General features: G+C 39.8%; 2 protein-coding genes across 2 annotated transcripts in view; both read left to right on the forward strand.

Moving 5' to 3' along the window:
• The window catches only part of PLA2R1 (phospholipase A2 receptor 1), a 193,045-nt gene that overhangs the window by 37,601 nt on the left and 138,734 nt on the right, over positions 1–16,710 (forward strand). The gene's annotated exons all lie outside the window — the stretch shown is intronic.
• Positions 11,454–16,710, forward strand: part of ITGB6 (integrin subunit beta 6) — a 53,762-nt gene continuing 48,505 nt past the window's right edge. The window contains exons 1-2 of the mRNA XM_058191877.1: positions 11,454–11,742; positions 12,247–12,326. Coding sequence (XP_058047860.1) covers positions 11,682–11,742; positions 12,247–12,326 — 141 coding nt within the window. The 5' untranslated portion in view covers positions 11,454–11,681. The remainder of the gene's footprint in view (positions 11,743–12,246; positions 12,327–16,710) is intronic.

The following is a 16,710-nucleotide window of genomic DNA, read 5'->3' on the forward strand; positions in this document are numbered from 1 at the left end:
GGGTCAACCTATTTTCCAAAGCACCAGAAGGCAAGACAAGAAGCAATGGATGGAAACTAACCAAGGAGAATGAATGAATATGAATATGAATGAATATTTTAATTTGTATACCGCCCTTCTCCCGAAGGACTCAGGGCGGTGAACAGGCAGATAAAATACAGATACACACAATAGTTAAAAACATCCCTTAAAAAACTAATTTAACTTTGCCCAAATGTTAAAATAACACACTCCCCCATAAAATTACAAAACTTTAAAAACCCATCAAATTCAATTAAAATTTAAAGATAAAAATCAAGCTAGTCCAGCCATACAAAATAAATAAGTTTTAAGTTCGCGGCGAAAGGTCCTAAGGTCAGGTAGTTGTCGAAGTCCGAGGGGAAGTTCGTTCCACAGGGTCGGAGCCCCCACAGAGAAGGCCCTCCCCCTGGGGGCCGCCAGTCGACACTGTTTGGCTGACGGCACCCTGAGGAGTCGCTCTCTGTGGGAGCGTACCGGACAATGGGAGATAGAGGCCGGCAGTAGACGGTCCCGTAGATAGCCCGGTCCTAAGCCATGGAGCGCTTTAAAGGTGGTAACCAATACCTTGAAGCGCACCCGGAAAACAACAGGTAGCCAGTGCAGTCTGCACAGGATAGATGTTATGTGGGAGCTCCGAACCGCTCCCTCAATAACCCGCGCAGCCGCGTTCTGAACTAGCTGAAGTCTCCGGATGCTCTTCAAGGGGAGCCCCATGTAGAGAGCATTGCAGTAGTCCAGGCGAGAGGTAACGAGAGCATGAGTGACTGTGCATAAGGCATCCCGGTCCAGGAAGGGACGCAACTGGCGGATCAGGCGAACCTGATAAAAAGCTCTCCTGGAGACGGTCGCAACCTAGAAGTAAGGAGCAATTTCTTGACATAACAATGAAACAGCTTGCCTTCGAAAGTTGTGATTGCTCCATCATTGGAGGCTTTTAAGAGGAGACGGGACAGCCACTTGTCTGGAATTGTTTAGGCCAGGGTCTCCTGCTCGGACAGGGGATTAGACTAGAAGACCTCCAAGGTCCCTTCCACCTCTGTTATTCTATATTCTGTAAATTGTCAAACTAGGGAACTGTAGTTAAGGTCTTTTCTCTTAGCAATAACTAGTTCAGCCTTCTTCCTCCTCCTATTCTGTCTCTTTATTATGCAGGCAATCCTTGACTTATAACCACAACTGAACCCAACATTTCTGTTGCTAAGTGAGACAGTTGTTCAGTAGGTTTTGCCCCATTTTACAATCTTTCTTGCCACAGTCGTTAAATGAATCATTGCACTTGTCAACTTAGTAACATGGTTGTTAAGTGACTCTGGCTTCCCCATTGTCAGAAGGTCACAAAAGTTGATCACATGACCCCAGAACACTAAGGCTATCATAAATATATGCCAGTTGCCAAGCATCTGAATTTTGATCATGTGACCATGGGGATGCTACAACGGTCATAAGTGTAAAAAATGGTCCAATACACCTAACAACTTTTTGCAGTGCTGTTGTAACTTCAAATGGTCACTAAATGAATGGTTGTAAGTTGAGGACTACCTCTACTACTACTATTACTACATTTCTTAATCTAATAGTAGGTGTGAAGCTAGCATTCACGCATGATTTGTAAGTGTGTAAGCCAACTTTGCTGACTGAAGAATTCTGGGAGTTGAAGTCCACAGATCTTAAAGTTGCCAAGATTGGAGACCCCTGATGTAAACAACGTATAACAATTGCTCGAATAGCTGTGAACAAATGTTAGAAGGAAAGCTTTAATCCAGTCAGAGAGCAATTGTCCCCGCAACTTGCAAAGCAATAAGCTGATGGTAAACCATCCCAAACATGTTTCCTAAATATCCAGAGGAGGATGAGGATGTGTGTATATGTGTGTGATGAAAACTCCTCACTTTCTTGTTGTGGACTGTTGCAACACAAGCATGCAACAGTGAAGCTGAGGCAACAGTGACATGATGCATGCTTTATCACTCTGGTATCGTCATCCAAATTTCAGAATTTCTCCAAATCTCACTAGCATCACTCATTTTTTTGTGATCTCATGTTTGGATTGCAACATGGTATTTGTATAGGAGAGTGTTTGTGGGCATGAGAGGGTGCTCAGGACCCAAAAAACGCTTGTCAGTTTTAACTGAGTGGATGCCCAATTTCTGCAGCTTTGGCGCTAAATATACTTCACACTTATCTTCATTATCTGTCTACTGACAACGATGAGCTGCTATTTCATTATAGCTGGATGCAGGCAAAACTGAAGTGGCTTGCAGATTTTGTCATGCAGAGATAATGTTGTTGATGGGAGTGTATTCCCCAAACACAGCGATTTATTGTTAGGGGGGAAATGGCTAGTGCTATGTACTAATGCCAGCCTCGAGACATGGGAATTAGACTGTGTTACTTATATTTGTCTGCAGCCAAGTCCCACTGAAATAGCTTGTCTTACATTTGGGGGAAAAAAACACCATCACAGAATCATCTGTATCTAAAATTCCTATCCCAATGAACTAGTCATTCTGAGAGTGGGCAGTACATAAATTTGATAAACAAACAAACAAAACCTACTTTTTGTAGTGTCAGCCATTAAAGTTGTCACTTTCAAAGGGTTAACTCCTTTCAAGGGGTTTCTAAAAAAAGAGCCCTCAAGGATTAAATTTTAGTCCTGGTATGTCCTCAAAATTAGTCCTCAAAATTTTAGTCCTGGTATGTAAATGAATTGAACCTACCTATCTGATCTACATTTATAGATCAGAAAAATGTATTGCAAATACATGAGATATGAATAAGATATATAGGCCTTCTCTATACTGAGTCACACTTTAGAGAAACTCTTTCTCTGCAAAGGTACATTTCAATAGCAGGTGAAAGAAGGTTTAATCCATCAAGCCTTTAGCTCAACCTAATCAGGAGCATCAAGAGAAAAGAGTAGAACATTGTGTGAACTAGTTTTATTAGTATATTGTGTTCTGTCTTTTTTTTTCTTCTTCTTTACTGCCCATCTTCCGTTCGGATCAGAGTAGATTAGAAATGCCTTTAGTAAATAATAAAACAATTAAATGTGCATAGAGCCAAACTGCAATTTACCTTATTTAAAAGTTTACTTTTAAAAGCATACCTAACCAAGCATACTTACTCTTATTCTGAAGGAAAGGTAGGTACAAAGACTCCGATCCAAACTCAGATACAAGGTCTGCCCCAAATTAACTGTGTTAATCTACGGTGGTCAAAAATTGGAAGGAATTCAATATAGTACCACTTTTTCTAACTCACTACACATATCAAAAGATGTATAGAGTGACTAGACCAGGGGTCTCCAACCTTGGCAACTTTAAGACTTGTGGACTTCAACTCCCAGAATTCCTGGCTGAGGAATTCTGGGAGTTGGAGTCCACAAGTCGTAAAGTTGCCAAGGTTGGAGACCTCTAGACTAGACTGATGCAGAAGTTAAATTGATGTGAGACAGGACAGGAGAGGGAAGGGAGGGGAGGGGAAGATAGGGTATGATGATTTTAAAAAGTAATAATCCTAGGAATGAATGGGCTTCCTGCTTGTAAGGGGAGGAGAGCCGTTCTTCTTTTGTGTCCTCTGAGGTGCCAAGTAATGCTTCCTACATTCAGTTCATGCTCTACATACCTGAGAGTTGGACAGGAACTCCTAGTTTCCCTTCCCTTCCCTTTTCCCTTTCCCTTTGGAACAGTATACATTCAACCAGCAAGGGCAATTTAGAATGCAGATCATATACATTTAACATTAACAACCTCTTTTAATCACCCATCCACCCACGCCTGTCCCAAGTCTGCTTGGAGGATTAACAGCTTGCATATGTATTAGGGCAAGAATATAACATCACAGTCTTTCCTAAAAATGTCAACAAACGTAGTTACTCCTCCAGGCAACAGTGCAAGAAATTATTTGAACGATTTCATAAACCATAAACTTTGTTCCTTCATAGCTCAGGCACTTTCTTCCACAAAGAGATCAAAATACTGTGGCCAATCTTCTAAGATCTGGTTTGATTTAGAAAGCAGGTGTAAGGCTGCCTTCAAGAGCAGAGATGAATAATTTGGGGATGCTCTATGTCTAATAGGAGGCATGGGAAAAGATGTTCCTTATTTCTTTATTGCAATTTACTGGTTGCCTGGAATTTTGCATCCCAGACATAGAAGAAGGATGTAGTTGTTGGCTATCTTGGATACTTTCTCCTATTTTTATTTAACTGGCTTAAGGCACCCTACATGCAGCTGCTAGGGACTGATTGAGATCACAGCATACCGGAAAGGGGGCATTTAATCTCTTTTAATCTTTTACTGAGATCCTGATAAAAAACATTCTATTGTATTCTCAAAGCTGTTGTTTGCATTGGGAGGAAATCTCACCAGCACCAAAGACTCAGTATCTTACCTAGCTTACCCCTCAACTACCTGATTTGTAGCTAATTTTGAATGATGAGGCCACAGAGACGGAATAGAGATGGATCTCTATTCTTCTGTATTTTGAAAATTTTAAAAAACCTATCAGGGCCTATTTCTAAAGAAATTGTACTTTTTAAATCAATGGTCATAATTTTATTCCTTAACGAGTTTTATATGCTCGCCTTTGTATGCTGTTTATCATTCATCTTAGATGAATAGAGCTTTCCCCCATTATATACTCAAATTAGGAAACATATTTTGATAAATTGGATAGAGATGCATACTATATATACAAGCATTTCTTTCCAGTTCTTGCAACAAATGCTTAACTATCACCACTAAAACATTCATTTTATTCTGTAGAATTGTAAATGAAAAGTGCTATCATTGATTAAAGTTTGAAAAGCAGTGCTATTCTCTCTTTAAAAGTAAACCTCATTAGGTGCAGTGAGATTTCATTTGTGAAATCTCATTTGTGAACCGTTAAGAAATTTTCAAGTATAACAAAGTCTCTAACAAGCATCCTTTCGTGTTTTGCTTTCTTGTCAATTGCTTTAGTTTGTTTTAGTTAATCGGCTGTATGTTTTATTCTGTAAATTGCCACATATACAGTACTACAACTGTTTCCGAGGTTGTTAATAAAGCTCTAGTTTATCTACCTTACAATGAATCAACCACAGCACACCTTCAAATCTCATTTATTTCCCTGAAAGAAAATTGAGCACATGATCAATGTTCTCACATTGCAATTAGTACTTGAACAAATAAACATTCCTTTTTAGAAGTTTTAACGCATGCAACCTTCTGCTGCTTCAAATGGTGTTGAATCAATGAATAAAACAAGATCTTGCTTGTTGGGGAAGGTACAGGTAGCTCTGGAAGATCAAATACTTTAAAAAGACATGCCTTGAGGATATATTTTTGTCTGGTTTCATCTCACACCTGATGTCTGCTTTTTCAGATTCTGATATTTTTTTTCCAGGGTGTTGATTTGCAATAGGCAGAGTGGCTGCAAGCAATATGTTGTCTTTTTGCTGTTGCGCTGTTTTTAGTAATTATAAATATTCCTTGGGGCAATTTTGCAGCACTACTGAAAATGTGTGGCACAGGCATACTGTTAGCAAAGCAGGTTCAATCAAGCCTGCAATTTGACCCACAGACAGGAAAAGTCCATATCAAAGGGATACCTTATTGTTTCTGATTTTTCACACTTTAAAAAAAACCCGTTCTCCCTTTTAGCTCTTTTTTTTAATCAGTACAGTGTCTGGTTTTTGTTAGGAACACAAACCCCCCCCTCCAACTTGTATCTTTAGGAGGAATATAATCTATAGGCATTAAATCTTTCTCAATTATAATCAAATGGACCTGTTATCACTCATCAATGATCATGTTGACAATGATGGTGAAAACTGTGTCTAGAGGATGTGTTGCCAATGATACTGTTTAACAGTGTCTGGAGGAGCCCCTATCTCCATCCCTTAACTAACAGATTCCTCACTCAAATTTGACATTTTCCCCAGGTGATAAGAAAATAGATACATGTTTGAAGAAATTATTAGTGGTTTTTTTGGCTGTGGCACACTAGACCTTGTGAGGAGTCCAGTAATAGGTGGAAAATCTAATGTGGCAATCTGCTATTGAAAGCAACTGGGACGCTAAGTTTATTTGCCCATCCTCTTCCCTAAATGGAGAATTAACCTAAGCAATGGACTTCATTCTTCCTAGAGTTTATTCCCCACTAACTAGAGAATCTTATTTCTTGTTAATTAAAAATGGTTAAATTAAAAATAGTTTCATTTAACAGACATAAAGCTAAGTCAAACTCCCAGCACTCCATTTATTGTCTTCCAATACAATGAAATTCATGCCACCAAAATTTGGGCAGAAATACAGTAATGCAGTTTTTCTTTTAGTTTGAAATAAAATAAACATGACATGGTAAACACGAAGAAACCATACCCATTTCCTTAACACACTACCATATCAATCCAAATGGATTGAAATTATGGTGCCAATTTTGCCACCAAATGTTGCTGATATGATTTAGGGGAAGCTGTTCTACAAAAGAGGCTATCCAGAGGTGGGGTTCAGCAGGTTCTGACCAGTTCTGGAGAACCGGAAGCGGAAATTTTGAATAGTTCGGAGAACCAGTAGTAAAAATTCTGACTGGCCCCACCCCCATCTATTCTCTGCCTCCGGAGTCCCAGTTGATTGGGAGGAAATGGGGATTTTGTAGTAACCTTCCCCTGGATTGGGGAGGGAATGGAGATTTTACAGTATCCTTCCCCTGCCACACCCACCAAGCCACACCCACCAAGCCATGCCCACCAAGCCATGCCACACCCACCAAGCCACACCCACAGAACCGGTAGTAAAAATTTTTGAAACCCACCACTGGGGCTACCTGTTACATAGCCTCACTAGTCTATCCTTTGTGTTGAATGAAACAATAGGGCCGGTATATCATTCAATAAGATTGTATCATTTACTATGAATGGCGTTGCAGAGACTCTCAGAAAATCAGGTTCAAATCCCCTCCTCAGACCTTTGGATAACCCGGAGGTAGTAATTCATCTTTCAGTTTAACCTACTTGCAAAAATAAAATGAATGGTGAGGAAAAGATTACAAGCATCACCTTGACATGGAAGAAATTTTGTATGTAAAAGAATAGATACATAAATAAGGTTATACAAAACTACTTAGCATCTTTCACTTCTCTTAGAGAAATGAAGAATGGTTGAGTCATTCTTCACTGTCGCTCTAAAGTGTGACCCTTCATATTTAGTTTTGTGGGAGGAAATGAAATGGGGAAAAGAGGATGAGAAAGCCTGTGATGAGCAAAAGCTTGTTTGATCATCTTGTAATTTGCCCAGAATATTTGCTTTATTATGAATTGCCCAGAAATCATTGTGCCTTGAGATATATGATAGACTGCAGATATAATTAGGGATGAATAAATGAATGATCAAAAACTAAGCAAGACTGATGGATGATGCTTTGAAGGGACTTTCACAGTAAAGCTATGTAAGCTATGAGTCTTGTCATGACACCGATCTTCGACTCATTCCTACTCTGACTCTATAAAGTCAGATACCCACAGCTTGTTAAAGCATGGAGAGCCATGTCATCCAACGGGCCCCTATCTCTGATTTATTCAGGCCTCAATGGGTGAGTCAAGAGCAATATTATCGGAAAGCAAGTTTAATGTGATATGAATAACTTAAAAAAGAATTGTGATAAAAGAATTGTTTAGAGGTTGATATAACACATGAGTTGTAATAGCAGGTTGTCGTGGAAGGAAACAGAGCTCAAGAAGTTTTCAGAATAATGTGATCCTTTAGATCCAAGACAAATTACTGGATTCATTTCTGGAGAAGTTTAAAAATATGCAGTGTTTGTTAGAGGATCAGTCATCAGAAGTATGAGGAGCAATAACTCTAAAGTTTATTTAGAAGTTGAAAATCAAGTTCAATCCTTGGTCTGTATAGACAAAGACGGGGGGGGCGGGGGGGCGGAATTACTGAGACTTTGGAGATCCTGCCATTTAATACTACTTGAGTAAGATGGACTCATTGTATGACTTTGTATTAATGCTGATCAGCACAGATGTTTATCTAGAAGTAAAGTTGTTTTTGAGAACTTTGTTTATAACGTATTTTCATAGACGTAGAGTAGATCCACACTTTTTGCTTGATCATTCCCCAGTATGGGCCACTCTTGACAATCACTCCTCCTTCTCCCAGCGCACTGCAAATTCATCCTTCCTTTGTGGTTTCCAGCTCTCATTGAAAACTGCTGTTTCCTGACCTTTCCACTCTGAAGGGCATTTCCGGTTCTTTGTTTCATTTAATGGTAGCCCCAATTTGGATTAGGTTTGCCTCCAGAAATTGTGTGTGCTCCCTTACTGGAGATTTTTAAGAAGAAATTGGACAGCCATTTGTTTGAAATGCTATAGGGCAGTGTCAGCGAACCTATGGCACGTGTGCCGGAAGCGGCACGTAAAACCATCCCGCGAAGAATGTGCGGTCTCGCTGGCTCCTATTCCACGTTCCTGTGATCACACGCATGCTGGTCAGCTGGCCGTCGTGCGCGCGGGAGCAGTGGAACCTGAAAGAGCGGCGTTCCGTCACACATGCACAGGCCGGCACCCAGCTTTCTGGGTTGACGTTGCACGCATGCATGATGGCCAGCTGTTCGTTGGGCGTGCTTCCATGTGTTTGGGTGCCGGCTCGTGCATGCGCAATGGGCCGCCGCTCTTTCGGGTATTGGCGCTCCTGCGCGTGTGAAGGCCAGCGGGGCCACACATACCTTGCAGGATGGTTTTGCGTGCCACTTCCAGCACGCAGGCCAACACACGGGCACGTCAAAGGTTCGCCATCATGACTATAGGGTCTCCTGTTTGAGCAAGGGGGTTGGACTAGAAGACCTCCAAGGTCGCTTCCAACTCTGTTATTCTGTTAATGGCCAGTCACTGCGTAGCCTTTTCATCCTGGGTTTCCAGACTGCTATGTTCTCTGCAATGTTTTAAAACCTTGCAATTGAATCAGCAATGGCTCACATCCTCCGTCCTGGAGATTTGTGCTCCAGTTAGCCTTGAGGGAAACCTTTTCAGTTTCTATGGAGTCTTGGGCAAAGCATGCTTTCCTTGCTCTCCTACTCCTTGCTCACTGTTCTGTGCATTTTCTTTCTCTTTCCTCTCTTTAAAAAAGACATTTAAGCTGCCACATAGGAAGGTGCCACTTCGCTTCTGTGAAGGTGATGTGCCAGTTGTCCTCATTACAAAGCTCCCAGGGGCTTAGACAGGAATGTAGGAATGAGCTAACAACCTGCTTCCTATGGCTTTGATTCCTGTTGCATTGGAGCCAAGCATCGCTAGGGGTGGGGCTGGGTGGGAGAAACAATAGAAAGGGTCTGCATTAGGGAGTATCAAAGGAAATTGCCAAGGCATTTCTGTGGGCAAAATCATGGGAAAACAAAGGAAAAGCACTGGGACGAGTAAAAAATTTCTAAAAGAAAAAGGCAGGCTCTGGTGTACTGTACAAAGCTGCGCAGGTGCCAGCCAACAAGGATTGGCTTCCCTGAATGCATAGGAAGGCAAGAAACTGAGGTACAATATATCCAGTGCTCAGTGGCCATAGGCCCTACTGAATATCAGCCCAGTCCCATGGCCATCCCTCTGAAATCTGGCTGGACATATGCTTTACTTCAACCAAACAAAATTGGTTTGGTTCACAATTGGTGAATACAACCAAACAAAATCATGAAGTTGGGAAAGAAAAGCTTCCAGGAAGCTCTCAAAATGACCGCTCAGCCCCTTGTCATCTTTTGGGCTTTTGAGTCCACCTGAATGCTACAGCTACAATCCAGCTGCAGCAACACACTCAGTCATGGGCCTATCTCAATAGGCCCATAAGGCACCACTGCTCCACAAGCTGTGTTGCTAGTTGGCTTCCAGGTACAATTCAAGGCACTTGAATCATGTCATAGGACCTAGTCATCCTCAGGATTGCCTATCTCCAATTGCCCATTCTCTATGATCAGGGAAAGAAGGAATGCTTTAGGACCCCTTGAATAAATAATTTTATTTATTTATTTTGTCAATCATATATAAGATAACAGGTAAAAATATAAACATAATTTGGATACATGAAAAAAGTAAGTAAAAAAGGAATATTAGGACAGGGATGGTAGGCACACAGGTGCACTTATGCGCGCCCCTTACAGTCCTCTTAGGAATGGGGTGAGGTCAACAGCAGACAGTTTAAGCTTAAAGTTTTGGGGGTTTGGGGAAGAAACTACAGAGTCAGGTAGTGCATTCCAGGCATTGACCACTCTGTTACTGAAGTCATATTTTCTGCAATCAAGTTTGGAGCGGTTTACCTTGAGTTTGTATCTATTATTTGCTTGTGTATTGTTGTGGTTGAAGCTGAAGTAGTCGTTGACAGGTAGGACATTGTGGTAGGTAATTTTATGTACGATGCTTAGGTCAGATTGAAGTCTGAGTAGTTCTACGTTGTCTAAGCCCAAAATTTGGAGTCTGGTGGCATAAGGTATTTTATTGCGAGCAGAGGAGTGGAGGACTCTTCTTGTAAAATATCTCTGGACTCTCTCAATTGTATTTATGTTCGATATGCAATGAGGGTTCCAGACAGATGAGCTGTATTCAAGGATTGGTCTAGCAGATGTTTTGTATGCTCTAGTTAGTAGTACAATATTACCAGAGAAGAAGCTACGCAAGATTAGGTTAACAACTCTTAGTGCCTTTTTGGCAATGTTGTTACAGTGGGCTTAGATCTTTAGACATGAGTACTCCAAGGTCCTTGACAGAGGGAGGGTCATCTATAATATTGTCTATTGGCAACTCCCAAACACAGTTTCTCTGCTGAGATGTCTGTCCTTTGGGACAGGATCCTCCCCAGAGATTTATATGACTTCCACCCAGATGATGTTCAAGAAGCCTGTAGAATCCTGGCTGTTCCACCAAACCTTGGGTCACGATGGGTGCTAAGCTAAGAGTACAATTCCACTTGATTGAGGACGTGCATGGTTTGTGTTTTTTATTTTTCTATTGTTCTGGTTTTTACAATGTTTGGTCCTAGCTTTGGTATTTTTCCACATTTTTGTTAATGGCTTTGACAAAGGATGATGGAAAGGAAGGCTATCCAATATGCAAACAACACAAAACTGGGTAGGATTTTATAATTTATGTTTTAAAATGACCGTATTGAAGATGAGGATTGCATATAGATTCCCTTTCAAAATAAAATCCCTAGAATGCAGTTCAGCTAAGAAATTAGAGTCCAGCTAATGTATTAAGCTTTAAAAAGCAGTAGGCCTGCATAGGAAAACTAAGTGCATTTTGTTCCAATATTTATGGGCAGCTCCTTTTGGAGCTCTAGAAAACAAATCTCTGCTCTTAAAAAGAAAAAGAAAAGAAAAAGTTCAGTACTTCACCTGTGAGAATTGTTCCACCTTTTACTGCGTACCTCTCTTCCTTATAAGGCAAACCAGGAAGTAAAAGGACTGTGCTAAATTCCATAACCATGCTGCTTGCCTATCTATCAGGCTACCTGCTTAGGTACCAGGATTTTGTTGTTGTTATTTCCTTTATACCAATGTAGCCTTCTGTTACAGTATTCGAAAACCTCCATAGTTTGAAAACCTTCAGCCGTATCTTAACGGCTTCCGAACTTTCCTTTTTCTGAGCTTAATTAATGTTTGATATATTTTGTGCCTGCAGCCAGAACTGAAAGCGAATGGGGATTGAATTGCTCTGCCTTTTTTTCCTATTTCTACAAAGGAATAAGAATGTACAAGGTAAGGCTTGTTTTATATATGGAATACAAACTTAAGGGTGTGTATTTGTTCATTCATGTGAGTCTGTGTGATTTTGTGGCTATGGATCTGACCTCTACGATCATGATAAATATCTTAAAGAAATATAGCCCAAAATATATTTTTTCAAGGACTTTGGTCTGACTTCATGAAGAATGACTCAGTGTCAGGTAGACAGACCAGGTCAAGGATTAATATAAAAATAATATTAAAAGCTGCTTTATGCTAATTATCCTCTTGTATAAAGGCCTGACACTGATTCCAGTTAAAACTATTGCTCCACAAGGTTTATTTCTTAATTATTGAAATTTTAACAATCGCTTCCATCTCTTCTGTAAATACCTAAGGGCTTTTCAAACAAACAAGTAAAACGGGATTCTCTGACAAACTAACTTTGAGGAAGTCAGAACGCTGCCCAGAATGTTATGTACCTGACATAATTGAAGTATGAGCTAATCTAATATATTTCCTTGATTTGCCATGTAGGAAATTGTGATTCAGGGAGTGCCATGAACTGTGAAGATTGTTTGCTTTCTGGACCAAGCTGCGGCTGGTGTTTCCAAGAGGTGAATTATTTCAAACACACAAAAATAATGACTTGATGTAATTACAAATGATATGTTTGTTAAATAATATACTATTCATATTCTGAACTCTCTGCTCCAAGCCATATTTTTCAGGAGAAAAATAATTCAAAGAGTGGGTCAAAATACCTACTTTAGAATCAGTGGAAATTAGCATATCCATTACTTTCTTTTCTTTTTAATCTCTAGGCCCTAACTCTGATTCTAAGCAATCTTAAAAGCTTTTTATACACTTTTGCATTTAACAAAAATTTCAATTTGTGATCTAGCAGCTGCTTAAGAAAAGCAACCCCGAATTCCACATTGATGTGCTTTAAGGATTATTAACCAGGCTCATTAATCACATTCAAACTCACTTTTCAAAGGATTGTTCATATATATAATTAACAAGTTTGGGGCAAAGAAGAATATTATGGAAGAAATAAGAGACAATTTAAATAGATAGGATATAATTGGGGCAAAAACTAGTATACAGAGAAGTTACATAACCGCCAAAAAAGTTGTTCTACCAAGGAACATCTTTCTTGGACAGATAATATTCTGAATCTGATCTTGCATCCATTAAACCATGCAACAAGGAATGAGAAGAAATAAGTCTAATATCTGGCCAGGGGGACACATATTGAAACAGTTGTCTTATTTAGGATGTATTAACTGTAGCCCAGAAATTGTCTAACATTTTCAAATCTGTCTCTGCCAATAAAGAAACTAGAAACTTCAGCTGACCTAGTGATTCAAGCATGTGCTGGGTTCTCTGGAACCCAAATCATAGAGAACGGAATATGCTTCATGTAGCAAGACTGGGGCACCTCCTTTGCTTTGTAAGTGAAAACAAGAGATAATATAAATATGGTGCCAGACACCAGCTTCTGTGTGAAATTGTGCATGTTCAAAACTGCAGAAAATTAGTAGCTTTGGTTTGACTGTTTCTAAGTAACCGTATGACTTAATGTTTACACAATCTTGATTGTGCTTACAGAAAACAGTAAAACTTTTTCTTATATTCAGAAATTTTCAAATGAAGAAATCATGCCTGGTTCTGTTTCCACATTCCAATATCTGGCATTTGTTGTTTTGGTAAATCCCAAACCTGACCCCATGAAAGAAACTCACAGTTAGTTATAGAAAACTTGATTTATACAGTTTTGCCTCTTGAGGGGGGAAAAAAAACCAGGAACCTCAATGATGAGGAAATAAGTTGAATGAATTGTGATCACTATGATTGCAAAGATGCTGCCAAGGTTGTAAGTGTGACACAAGTCATAAGTCACTTTTGTCAGAGCCGTCCTCACTTCCAATGGTTGTTAAACGAATGGTCATAAGTCAAGGACTACCTCTATGGCAAGACCACGTATGGAGATCTAGTGTGGCATTCAGAACCCTTTGGCTGATGGGATCTGCAGCTTACTTTCCCTGCCTGACCAGGTGGGACTAGTTGATATAGTTCCACAGGTATATGCCATATCCCCTTTCTTAATTCTAAATGAACTCTTATTTATTTATGTTTGTTTGTTTGATTGTTTAATTTACCCATCTCGACTTTCAAAGCAACTTTCCTTAAAGCCTCATCATTCAGTTTTGATCAGCAAAAGTCCATTAAGGAATATCAGAGATAACGTATCTACTTTGACCTTGATCAAAATAAACCAACCTTATATCCCTTCCTTTTACTTTTAATTATCTATTGATTTATTGTTCTTTCAAATAATGACTTAGAACTTGATTTCTTTTCTTTCTTTCTTTCTTTTTTTTTTTTTACTTTGTTCCTTCTTACAAAACTCTTCAAAATTTTAACAAGCCTCTTTTGTACAATCTAGGTAGGAAAATTATCCAGGTCACTTTCTTGGTTTGTTGCTTGTTTATCCTTTTAATTATTAAGACATCAGCTGGGTTTTTTTGTATGTCCAGGGTAACATCTTTTTCCATGAAGTCTGTAGAGATTCTCAGTCATCCAGGTCCCAAAGGTGCTTTTTCAGGAAGCAACTGGACTTGCTTGAAGACATTTCACTTCTCATCCAAGAAGCTTCTTCAGCTCTGAGAGGATAGTGGGGTTCATATTTGTGACGGTTGCACTGTCCTGGGGTCATGTGATCCACTTTTGTGACCATCTGACAAGCAAAGTCAATGGGGAAGCCAGATTCACTTAGCCATCGGGTTATTGACTTAACAATTGCAATGATTCACTTACTAACTGTGGCAAGAAAAGTTGTAAAACGGGGCAAAACTCGCTTAACAAATTTTTCAGTTAACAACATAAATTTTGGGCTCAATTATAGTCGTAGGTTGAGGACTACCTGTATATAAGCCTAACTGCTCTTGCTATTTCCATAAGTGAAAAGGAAATATGTGAATCAAATGATCTTTTGAAGGTGCTGACCATGGTTTCAGCAAAACTACGGCTATTCTCTCTTCTCTCAGAACTCTAAGCCTGCCAGAGACTGCTATCTTGCAATGACTTTGCAAGGAGCAATTGTTTGGAGCAATTGTAGCTGATCTCAAGTCATCTCCTTGTCCAGAGAGGAATTATGAAGAGCTGCTGTACTTGCTGGCTCTTAATTCCACTGTTGTCTTTGGCTGTGCTTTTAGCAGAGCTATCTTCGTTTCTCTGTTTCTTCCCTGGAAGACCAACAACAGTAGGCAATTTGGTCTGTTGCCTTTTGGAAAGTCTGATTTCTGAAACTAAAAGCCAACTTCCATTTTGAATAAATCCAGAAACAATTTTGCTTTTAGCATGAATAGGAGCAACGGCAATCTTGACTTAAAAGAAACTGTGTTGTTGAGAAAGTAAGCTTGGTAAATGTATATTTATATTCTATTCAAATAATTATACACTCTGCCTTTCTTAGGGGAGCAACTTTTTTTCTTCTGATCCATAGCCAAAGCAGCCCTTAATGCTATAAATGTAACTAAGCATGGGGTAGTACTTCAGTTCCCCTGTTCAAGAAAGAATCCTAAGAATTATGTGTGTGTGTGTGTGTTTGACTTTGAGTCAATGTTAACTCATGGACAAATCCTTGAAATTTCTTTATAAGATTTTCAGAAATCATTTGCCCCTTTTCTAGAGTTGAGAGAGAGTGACTGGCCCAAGGTTACCCAGCTGGCTTTGTGCCTAAAGCGGGACTGGAACTCCCATGGGATTAAAGGGATTTTCTTAGGGCTTTTCCTCACACCTTGCTAACTGCAGTTTAAATAAATATGGCTGGTTAATTACTTTTAAAGGACATTACATGTCCTCCTGCCATTGGCTTTGTCTCTTCCTCAAGCCACTGTGCAGGTAATATACCTTCCAATGTAGCCGTTCCAGTTTGGAAGTGACGATTTCCCCTCTTCTTCAAACAAGTTTATGTGAGTGATCTGGAATGGTTCCTTGACAGGAATGGAGTGGGCATTTGAAGGGGCTGCAGGCATACTCTCTCTGCTCTGGTTGCCTCCCATTTTTTAATTTTTTTAATTTATTTATTTGTTGAGTAGCCCGAGACCTTGGTATCCACAGAGGCACTTGGGGATTAAGGAAGCAGCACACTCAGCATGAGAGATTGTGGGGAGACTGAAAAAGGACTGGAACAGAGAGGTGACAAAAAAACAAAACTGCAGGCAAGTCAGATGATAGCTTATCATTCTGAGAGCCTCTTTCTTAATTACCTCAAAATAAATGAGGTTGGGAAATTCCTCTTCAAGTTTTCAAGATTCTGTATCTCCCTAGACTATCATTATCATTAAAACGTTGATTATATGCCATCAAGCTGGTGTTAACTGTTAGCAACTCCATGGATAACCTTCCCAGGGTAGCATTAAAAATCCTTCACTGAAGTTTGCGTAGTGCTTGTATTCTTGGTTTTAGTTCATTCCTAAAGGCATGCAAAGGCTTGCATGGTTTGCATAGGAAAAACATTTTGCCTGTCCATGTTGTGGTTGTGTAGCCTGAGGCACGTTTCTACTGCTGAAATCTGTCCTCCATGGATCTTAAAACAGCTTACTTCCAAGAAAACTCATATTTGGACATCAGCCCTGGTAGGAAAATATTGGCCGGGGGGGGGGAACTAACCTTCATCCTTCCCCAAAAGGACACACAAATAAAACTTCAAGGTTAATGTTATCATGATGTGTGTATGCTTTCAAAGGGAATCTGATTATCAATTGTTGTGAGCTGATAGTTGGACTGCTTTTGGACATGGATTTAGGGTTCTTCCAGAACACTATGATTTTTTGCTCGTACAATGAATCGTGTACAAAACCAGACAGGGTCAAATAATAATCATGCCCTTCATCCACACAATGATGTTGACAAATTCTACTTAACAAAGAAAATAGGTGGATGTGGAATGTTTCCTCCCTAGCCCCAGCCCATTCAGATTAAGCGAGCAGT

This window comes from Ahaetulla prasina, chromosome 1 (genome assembly GCF_028640845.1).
Source record: "Ahaetulla prasina isolate Xishuangbanna chromosome 1, ASM2864084v1, whole genome shotgun sequence".
Taxonomy (NCBI): domain Eukaryota; kingdom Metazoa; phylum Chordata; class Lepidosauria; order Squamata; family Colubridae; genus Ahaetulla; species Ahaetulla prasina.